At 46.6% G+C, this 10716-nt stretch overlaps 1 protein-coding gene across 1 annotated transcript; it reads right to left on the bottom strand.

Moving 5' to 3' along the window:
* Positions 1–1903: 1903 nt before the first annotated feature.
* CLDN5 (claudin 5) lies at positions 1904–3674 on the bottom strand. Its single transcript, XM_081338873.1, has one exon. It carries the CDS (start codon positions 3474–3476, stop codon positions 2808–2810), a length of 669 nt encoding a protein of 222 aa, XP_081194999.1. The 5' UTR covers positions 3477–3674; the 3' UTR covers positions 1904–2807.
* Between the last annotated feature and the right edge of the window lie 7042 nt (positions 3675–10716).

Here is a 10716-nt window from a genome sequence, read left to right as displayed (position 1 = left end):
ACCTGCACTCATTGCAGGCAGCTGGTGTTACTTAAGGAGGCATTAGCCCACTGCTCCACCAAGGCTCTTAAACATTAAACATTTTCTTTTCTTTTTAACCTTTTGCTGCTTTGCACCAATGCAGGTAATTTCCCCACTCAACCCTAAGCTATCTATTCGGCTTCCAACTAAGACAGATTTAGTAACTTGAAATTCTCAGATCCAGCTAAATACAAGCTAGCTCTCAACTCCATCCAATTTACTATTTCTGGGAATCCTGCAGTTTAGCAAACCCAGTCATTTCCTCTTGGTCCTTCTTCATCTGGGCTTCCCTTGTAGCCCTCTCAAACCTTTGTATTGTTGTTTTTTTTTCCTTTTCTGCATATCAATTTACTTTTCCCCAATGATGACGATCCAAGCAATTGAAACGAAGTTCAATTTGGTTTGAGCTTTTCATCAACCACCCAAACCTGGAAATCAAACTAATGCTTTTAAGTCCAGGAAAGAGACATCTGGCTGAGAAAAACATCCCCCACTCCTCCTAATACCTGGCAATTCACACAGCTGTGTCTCCTGCCAATCTCTTCTTCCCCATTTAATCATACTAAGTGTCTTAGTCTTTACAATGACGGAAAGCTTTTAAAAAATAGTCATTTTTTTTTAAAAAAAGGTCCAGCAAATAACATTGAAAAAAATAAATATTTCAAAACTAGGTGGAGAGTTGAGGAAAAAATAATAATAATTGTTCACTTTTTGTTTGTTTGTTTTTGCTATCTAAACAAGTTGTGTTCTTTACGGATAACCACACTGAAAACATGAAAAGGAGACACATATAATTTCATATATATACACATATATTATAAATATGCAGATATATAGAATACACCAGATCTTTGATTTGAGAACACTGTTGATGAAGACAGATTTTTCTTAAGTTACAGCGTGAAATAATAATAATAATTAAAAAAAAACACAGTACCAGAATTATCCCTGCTTTGAATCCACCGAAGTGAAGTAAAAAGCAATGCTTGCAAACGGAAAAGAGAACCAGGTCAGGGTTTGACAAATAGAAGGTCCTCTGCTGGATTTTAAAACCTGGGGTGGATTTTTTTTTTTTTTAATTTGGCGGACAAAAAAATAAAAAGTCAACCCTGAAAGGGCCACTTTGGAAGCAAAACATCCAGTCCCAATTTTCACCGCAACTTAAGGATCGTAATTACATCATTTAAAAATAAGGCAGCGCAGCGGAGCCCAAACGGTAACCCCCCCCCCCCCCTCCCAAACATTGAGAAGTTTGTCCTGACGAAGATCAGCCAGAAGACAGAAATCTTCTTGGAATAAAATCTTTTTTTTTTTTTAAGAGGAGAAGCAGTCAAAGAAATAGCTATCTAGTGGAGGCCATAAAGGAAGAAATTGCTATTTCCACAGGCCGCTAGGTCAATTCTAATTTTGTTCAAGGGCATCTTTAAAAGAGAGAAGGGAGAGAAAACCAGAGTAGTGATAGGAAAAGTAAAGAAAGTTTAGATGCGGGAAGAGAACATTCCCCCCCCCCCTATAACATTCCATAAAATCTGGTCCAGGCTCCCAACTTCCCTGAAGAAGTACCCAACCTCTTACATCTTCACATTACTAATAAAACACAACCCACACCCACCCCACCCCGATCATCTCGGCATAACACACACACCCCAAAAGTGAGAGCCCCCACTCAATATTTACAAGAAAAACAAAGCTGAGTCCCCACCCCGCCCCGCCCCAACAAAGCATCATCTCTTGATTTTCCAGTCTCTGTTTCCAGGAGGAGGAGGAGGGAGGGAGGGAGGGGGAAAAAAATAAATCCTTAGGCGTCATCTAAAAACTAACTTCAGAAAAAGGGGGAGCTGAACCCACCCACCCCCGCTCCCGAAGAAGGAGCAGCCATATAAAAACTAACTTCAGGAAAAGGGGGAGCTGATTCCTCCCCCCCCCGCTCCCGAAGAAGGAGCAGCCATCTAAAAACTAACTTCAGGAAAAGGGGGAAGCTGACTCCCCCCCCTCCTCCGCTCCCGGAAAAAGGAGCAGCGCAGCCAGGCACTCCATGAGGTCTAGTCGAATGCGAAGTCCATACATACAAAGAAGAATTCTCCAAGGAAAGGAAGAGTCTCGGATTTTCCTCCTTTTTAAAAGTTTTTTTTAGTTTTTTTTCTTTTTCTTTTTCCCTTTCTCCCCCTCGAAAGTCACCAAAAAAAAAAAAAGCGGGGAGAGGAAGGCTCCTCCCGTCTTCCTCCGACGACCACCCACCCGCTTGGCCAACTCTTCCTTCTCGGCTCCGCGACGGGTGGCTGGCTCAAAGGGACAACCCCCCCCCCCCCCGCTTCAGGCTGCCAGGCACTCCATGAGGGCTAGTCGAATGCGAAGTCCATACATACAAAGAAGAATTCTCCAAGGAAAGGAAGAGTCTCGGATTTTCCTCCTCTTTTTTGTTTTAACTTTTTTTTTAGTTTTTTTCTTTCTTTTTTCCTTTCTCGAAAGTCACCCAAAAAAAAAAAAAGAAGAAGGGGGGAGAGGAAGGCTCCTCCCGTCTTCCTCCGAGGATGGAAGTTTTTAAGAAGAGACTGGGCAGCCATTTGTCTGAAACGGGATAGGGTTTCCTGCCTGAGCAGGGGGTTGGACTAGATGACCTCCAAGGTCCCCTTCCAACTTATTATTATTGTTATTATTATCAGCCACCCCACCCGCCCGGCCGGCCGGCCCTTGGCCAACTCTTCCTTCTCGGCTCCGCGACGGGTGGCTGGCTCAAAGGGACCCCCCCACACCCCCCCGCTTCAGGCTGCCCGGCCGCCCTTCGCTCAGACGTAGTTCTTCTTGTCGTACTCCCCTCCGGCTCCGTTGGAGACCGGGGCGACGGGACGCCGGTGAGCCGAGTACTTGACCGGGAAGCCGCCGCTCTCGTCCTTCCAAGCCGAGGCGCCGCAGATGAGCGCGCCGCCCAGCAGGAGCAGCGTGGCGGCCGCCCAGCCCAGGTAGAGCGCGGCGCCCATCTCCCGCTTCTTGGAGGGCTCCACGTTGGGGTCGTAGAAGTTGCTGATGATGGTGTTGGCGAACCAGGAGGGGGGCACCAGCACCAGGAAGCCGCAGACCCCGAAGAGGCCGCCTCCGATGCCGGCGATCCAGTCCTTGACTTTGGCCCCTTGCAGGCAGGTGGTGCACTGAGCTCCGGTCACCGTCAGCAGCAAGGCCACCAAGCCCACCACCGCGCCGATGACCATCAGGGTCCGGCCGACTTGGATCTGCGGGCTGAGCGCCAGGATGGAGTCGAAGATCTTGCACTGCATCTGCCCGGTGCTCTGCACCACGCAAGCCATCCACAGCCCTTCCCAGGTGGTCTGCGACACCACCAGGTGACCCTCGATGAAAGCCGAGACTTGCCAGGAAGGCAGGGCGGCCACCACGATGGCCCCGATCCAGCCCAGCACGCACAGGGCCAGGCCCAACAGCTGGATCCCGGCAGATGCCATCCAGGTCCCAAGCAAAGCGCCTTGAAGGGTGGCTGGGTGGGTGGGTGGCTGGACGCCTCGCTTTCTCGCTTTCTCTCTCTCTCTCTCGGCTCGCCTGCCTGGCTTTCTGGCCGTCGGTCTCCCCTTTTTTGGGAACGCTTTCCTTTCTCTGCCCGTCGGGATGGGGGTGGTGGGGGTGGTTGGAAACAAACTCCGCTCCTCCGCTCCCGTTTCACACGTTCTGCCTTGGTTTGGGGCGCAAGGATGCCCGGCTCGCCTTTTATAGTGGCGCGATGCGCTGCCCAGCCGGGCGCGCTCTCTGCCCTCCCCGTCGAAGAGAAGGCGAGAAAGACGCCCCCCCCTCCCTCCCTCCCTCTCCACCGGCCAATAGGAAAAAAGCAACGGCTTGCCCGCAGCCCAATCGGAAGCCACACACACACACACACACACACACACACACACACACAAACACACACACACACACACACACACACACAGACAAAGTTGCATTATTACAAAGTCTCCAAAAAGGATAAGGCGGGTGACTCAGGATGGGGCCCGCTGGTAGGGGGTTTTTTTGGGGGTGGGGGTGGTGGATGAACAGGAGAAAGTGTTTTTGGGGTGGGGGAGGCTCCGTCTGACACACTGCTGCCCTTTCTTCCCCTTTGCAAGGCCCGGGAGGCGAGGGAGAGGGCCAGGGGTACTTCCCAGATTTTGCAAAAAAGAAAAAAAAGCATCTCTGCGCAGGCGAGACCAGCGGTGTGGACACGGCGCCTCCGTGTGCAACGTGGGTCAGGCCGGGCAGAGAGGGAAAAGGGCAAGAGCCGTGTCTTGCAAAACCCGGTCTCCTGCCCCTGATGGCCCTTATGAGAGAGGGGGGGCTAGAGAGAGAGAAAAAAGAGGGACAGAGAGAGAAAGAGGGACACACACAGAGAGAAAGAAAGAGGGAGAGAGAGTGGGGGACACAGAGAGTAAGAAAGACAGAGAGAAAGAGGGGGAGAGAGAGAAAGTGGGGGACACAGAGAGTAAGAAAGGCAGAGAGAGAAAGGGAGAGAGTGGGGGACACAGAGAGTAAGAAAGACAGAGAGAGAAAGAGGGAGAGAGAGAGTGGGGGACACAGAGAGTAAGAAAGACAGAGAGAGAAAGAGGGAGAGAGAGAGTGGGGGACACAGAGAGTAAGAAAGACAGAGAGAGAAAGAGGGAGAGAGAGAGTGGGGGACACAGAGAGTAAGAAAGACAGAGAGAGAAAGAGGGAGAGAGAGAGTGGGGGACACAGAGAGTAAGAAAGACAGAGAGAGAAAGAGGGAGAGAGAGAGTGGGGGACACAGAGAGTAAGAAAGACAGAGAGAGAAAGAGGGAGAGAGAGAGTGGGGGACACAGAGAGTAAGAAAGACAGAGAGAGAAAGAGGGAGAGAGAGAGTGGGGGACACAGAGAGTAAGAAAGACAGAGAGAGAAAGAGGGAGAGAGAGAGTGGGGGACACAGAGAGTAAGAAAGACAGAGAGAGAAAGAGGGAGAGAGAGAGTGGGGGACACAGAGAGTAAGAAAGACAGAGAGAGAAAGAGGGAGAGAGAGAGTGGGGGACACAGAGAGTAAGAAAGACAGAGAGAGAAAGAGGGAGAGAGAGAGTGGGGGACACAGAGAGTAAGAAAGACAGAGAGAGAAAGAGGGAGAGAGAGAGTGGGGGACACAGAGAGTAAGAAAGACAGAGAGAGAAAGAGGGAGAGAGAGAGTGGGGGACACAGAGAGTAAGAAAGACAGAGAGAGAAAGAGGGAGAGAGAGAGTGGGGGACACAGAGAGTAAGAAAGACAGAGAGAGAAAGAGGGAGAGAGAGAGTGGGGGACACAGAGAGTAAGAAAGACAGAGAGAGAAAGAGGGAGAGAGAGAGTGGGGGACACAGAGAGTAAGAAAGACAGAGAGAGAAAGAGGGAGAGAGAGAGTGGGGGACACAGAGAGTAAGAAAGACAGAGAGAGAAAGAGGGAGAGAGAGAGTGGGGGACACAGAGAGTAAGAAAGACAGAGAGAGAAAGAGGGAGAGAGAGAGTGGGGGACACAGAGAGTAAGAAAGACAGAGAGAGAAAGAGGGAGAGAGAGAGTGGGGGACACAGAGAGTAAGAAAGACAGAGAGAGAAAGAGGGAGAGAGAGAGTGGGGGACACAGAGAGTAAGAAAGACAGAGAGAGAAAGAGGGAGAGAGAGAGTGGGGGACACAGAGAGTAAGAAAGACAGAGAGAGAAAGAGGGAGAGAGAGAGTGGGGGACACAGAGAGTAAGAAAGACAGAGAGAGAAAGAGGGAGAGAGAGAGTGGGGGACACAGAGAGTAAGAAAGACAGAGAGAGAAAGAGGGAGAGAGAGAGTGGGGGACACAGAGAGTAAGAAAGACAGAGAGAGAAAGAGGGAGAGAGAGAGTGGGGGACACAGAGAGTAAGAAAGACAGAGAGAGAAAGAGGGAGAGAGAGAGAGGGCCAGTCAAAGCCAGTTGATTCTACTTTTATTGTTGCAATATTATTTTCCAGCAGTGGATTTTTAAGAGGGAATTTTTTGCAAAAAAAGAGAAAAACTGTAGCCAACTAGTTAGTTGCCAAGTTCTATTTAAATTTCCCTTCCCCGGGCAATCTGGTAGCATTGATTTACGCTACCTGTTCAGTAATCAAGATACAATGATTTCTCTTTTAAAAAAAAAGCAGCGCAAGGTTGCAACCGTGTGCGTAAGCTTTGCCCGCAAAAGCTCGCTAATATTTGTTGTGGGTTAGGCTACAGTTTTGAGTGGTTTGTTTTACGGACTGTACTTTTATCGGTCAATGGTGGAAATCCAGGTCTGCCTGTAGCATGGGCCTAGAAAAATCGATAGATAAATGGTACTTTAATGATAAAAGGGTGGGGAAGAAACTCACCATTTTGAATGATTGGTTTTGCATGTGTGTATGCGTGTGGCTGGAAAGCACTCAGGGTCAAAGAGGTTTCTTTAATTCTGTTGTTTTTTTTCCAACTAGGCTTTTAAAGGATGCTTGCTCAGCATTCTCCTTTCTGGGAATTGATGTTATTATTAGTATTATTATTTTAAAAAAATGATTTATAAGGTTTACAAATCAGCTGGCTCCAAGGTTCTAGAATCTAGAAGCTTTGGAGTCATATGTTTTCAACCTTCCCATGTGCAACTTGTGGAATTAAAGTACAAAAAGGCAGGTTTCCAATTAATCCGATTAATGTTAGGGGGGAAAAAACTGAACAGTGGAAAGTGGGAGGTGGGTTTCTTGGCTGGAAGTTTTTAAGCAAAAAAAAAAACCCTCTTTTTTTGAGTAGCAGGAAAGATTTGACAGTTTTAGTGGACTTTTCTGACTTTATGATGTAAGGATTCTGGACCGTTTTTTATTGAGTCAGTTGATGTTTAGATCATCTGGCGTGCCTTTTCAGAGTTCACTTCAGTTTTGAAATATCTAGTGTTTATCGGATGATTTTTTTTTCATGCTGCCTGCTATCCTCCTCTCTCAGCTGTTTATAATAAAACACACACACACACACACACACACACACACACACACAGAAAGCCAGAAGTAAGAAACACAACAACCAAATAGAGAATATTTGTAGCTCCGGGTTGAACTATGGAGTCCTTGATACCTTCTGAGCTTGGTATGAAATGTCTGCAAGAAAACAACCAAGCTCAGAGCGCACCAAGCATTCCACCCAACAATCTAAAACTATTAAAACCAACAAGTAAATATTTCTTTTCAAGGGTTATGTTTTGCAAATTGTCCCAAAACTTTAGAATTGAGATTCGTACAGTTGAAATGAAAAACACGTTGGACCTTCAGAGTGAGTCAAATCTCTCCAGGTCTCAGACACGGTAGAATAAATAAAAAACATTTCTTCGAGTAATCTTATTGTTTTAATTTTGTCCAAAGGACATCAAGTACAATTGATGTACTTCTGCATCCCCTTCCTTTAACCGTATCTCGCTTCCCAACTATACATCTGAATCAAAATGGTGAGGGATAAAAGGATTTTTATGCGAAGGGGGGGAAATGGACCGATGGCCGGGAACATAGGATTCTCTCAAGAATATTAAAGGATGCTCAAGATGGGAAAATATCCTGTAGTGAGATTTGTCTATTTGTTTGAAAAAATTATACTGAAGGCTGAGCCAAAAGCAACTTTTTTTCCATCAGCTTGTTCACAAAGGGATGTGGTAAATATTTATTATCCAGCAATGTGCCATCTCGTTATCTTACGTTTGCAAGGGATCTTACCCCATAGAACAGACAGCAACGTTGTTTTGAGAACACCTAATTCCTTTTGGCTAGGAAGGATTGGGAAGGGAATGGGGGGAGGAGGCCAATCTGGCATTTGAAAAGTCTGTTCCCCCCCCATTTGTTAGGATAAAGCATTAGATCTCTCTCTCAAGATACTATTGGTTTGTTTCAGGACAAGTCCTCTCTCAATAAAGCTAAATTTCTTGCATCTAAGCTGCTTTAAACCCGCTGGAGGCTCAGGAAAAGAAACTTTTGCTTACTAATAATAAGTCGCTGGTACAAATACATTCCTCAAGTAGATTAAAAAAAACAAACCACAACCCAGCATCTTTGAGCTAAGGAGTGGTCTTGAGTGTTCCCTGTTTCTAGCTCCGAAACTGCTATTTTTATTTTCATTCCCCACCATCTGTGGAGATTCTCAGTTCTCCAGGTTGTAGCTGTCTCAAAAGGTGTGCAACCTTAAGGAAAAAGACATTTCGCTTCTCATCCCAGAAGCTTCATCGGTTCTGGCAGAACGGTGACCTCATCCTTCCATTTCCCCCCACCATCCATTCAGAACTGATGAAGCTTCTGGGATGAGAAGTGAAACGTCTTCTTCCTCAAGGGAAAACAACAACGACAACAACAGTCCAGTTGCTTTTTGAAAAACCACCTTTTTTGAAACTCCCCACAAGTATTATTCAATTTCTTTTTGATTCGGTGGAAATGCCGGAGCTTTTTTTTACCTTTGTGCTTGTGAATGACAAAACTTTTTTTTATATATTTATTTATTTGGGGGGGGGGATGATCTGTGAAACTTTTGTGACCTTCTGACAAGCAGTCAATGGGGAAGCCAGATTCACTTAACAACCGTGTTACTCGCTTAAGCACTGCAGTGATTTGCTTAACAGCTGTGGCAAGAAAGGTCGTAAAGTGGGGGCAAAACTCTCTTGACAGCTGTCTCACCTGGAAATTTTGGACTCAGTTGTTGTGGCTGTTAAGTCAAGGACTGTTCTGTACCAGCCTGCTACCGGCCCTGCAGAAAAGGCAGGGACAACCCCTTTTACAAGAAGGCAAGAGGCTGGAACTAAGCCTACCAAATTTATGGATACAAAAACAAACAAGACACGAACCATGAAACAGGAGCTATTCAAGCGGTTGCCTTCAGCAAACCAGCCCTCCCACGCATTCCCCTTATATACAGTTCAGGGCGTGGCTTCTCTCTGCCTCCTTCCGAGGAGCCCCATTGCCTTCCTCTGTTTACTCCTGATTGACTGCCTCCTGCGTCGGGCGTCCTTGAACAGGGCCAGCTGTGGGTCATCTTCATCCACGCTGTCAGGCTCACACAGCTGGGTCTCCGTCGTGACCAGGTGGGAGGGGCCTGGCTGAGGGCTCTCATTAGCAAGCTCTCCAACCCCCTCAGCAAGCTCTTCAACACCCTCCTCCTCCTCCTCCTCTGAGTCGTCCGACCCAACTGCTGAACCCACAGGCTGACCCTGAATCACAACAAGGACTAACTGTACTGCAGTGGCAAAGCACTTCAGAACAGCTGCCAAGAAAACTACATGGATGTAGTTGAGGGGAGCTTGAATAGAATAGAATAGAATAGAATAGAATAGAATAGAATAGAATAGAATAGAATAGAATAGAATAGAATAGAATAGAATAGAATAGAATAGAATAGAGCTGGAAGGGACCTTGGAGGTCTTCTAGTCCAGCCCCCTGCTCAAGCAGGAAACCATATACCATCTCAGACAAGTGACTGTCTAGCTTCTTCTTAAAAACCTCCAGTGATGGAGTGCCCACGATTTCTGGAGGGAAGCTGTTCCACTGGTTAATTGTCCTCACTATCAGGAAATTTCTCCTTAAATCCAGGTTGCCTCTCTCCTTGATCAATTTCCAACCATTGTTTTTCGTCCTGCCCTCTGGTGCTTTGGTGAACAAGGTGACCCCCTCATCCTTGTGGCAGCCCCTCAAATAGTGGAAGACTGCTATCCTGTCTCCCCTAATTCTCCTTTTCTTTAGACTAGCCAAACTCAAGTCCTGCAGCCGTTCTTCATATTTTTTAGTTCCAGGTCTTTGATCATCTTAGTTGCTCTTCTCTGAATTTTTTCCAAACTCTCAATATCTTGTTTGTGATGTGGTAACCAAAATTGGCTGCAGTGTTCCAGGTGTGGTCTCATTAGGGTTTTTATAAAGCGGTACTAATACTTCATGTAATCTTGATTGTATGCCTCTGTTTATACAACCCAGGATTGTATTAGCTTTTTTGGCTGCTGCCGCACACGGCTGGCTCATAGTCAAGTGATTGTCCACTAGGACTCCAAGGTCCCTCTCACAGTTAACTGTTTTTAAGCCAAGTCTCGCCCAATCTGTACTTGTACCTTTGATTTTTCCTGCCTAAATGTAAAACTTTGCTTTTCTCCACATCAAAACATTAAACATTAAAACAAAACAAAACAAAAAAACCCCCAAGACTTTATGAGTGAATCAGTTTGGGTGAAAACCTGCGACGTGTCCCAGAACGTATGATATAAGGAAGCCAAACCTGGTCATATCCTTCAATGTGCAATTCGAAGCATGCCACTCCTTATTTCCCGGTGCCTGATCATGCAGTTTGCTCAATTGGTCAAGCCTACAAAAGGAAACGCTCCAGAAGGGTGCCCGTCTCAACCACAAATGCTTCATCTTTTGTGGGCAGAAGGAAGTGACGCGGTGCACACCAAACGGTGCATGTGAGGAACGATAAACAGATGTGTAGAAAGAGGATCATGAGGTTGATTTGGTCATCGGAAAGCTTGCACCTCCAGGTTCTTTTCAGTCTGGAACATCTGCAAATATGGGCATCTTCCCTTAATTATTCCCCTGTTCTGTACCCAGCTGAAGACCCACAGCCAGCCCCCAAAAGGATAGAAGGACCTATTCAGATCAAAAATGCCAGCTGGGTAGGGGAAAACAAACCCATAATGCACAGACGTATAATGAGAAGCTGACTGCAAAAATAAAGATAAAGATATAATGTCGTTTTCT

Source organism: Vipera berus (assembly GCF_964194415.1).
Source record: "Vipera berus genome assembly, chromosome: 14".
NCBI lineage: Eukaryota > Metazoa > Chordata > Lepidosauria > Squamata > Viperidae > Vipera > Vipera berus.
Note: the sequence above shows the minus strand (reverse complement) of the source record. Positions and strands in the feature narration are given on the sequence as shown.

Coding starts and splice junctions, on each gene's coding strand:
- CLDN5 (XM_081338873.1), bottom strand. CDS start 3,476: ATGGCATCTGCCGGGATCCAGCTGTTGGGCCTGGCCCTGTGCGTGCTG.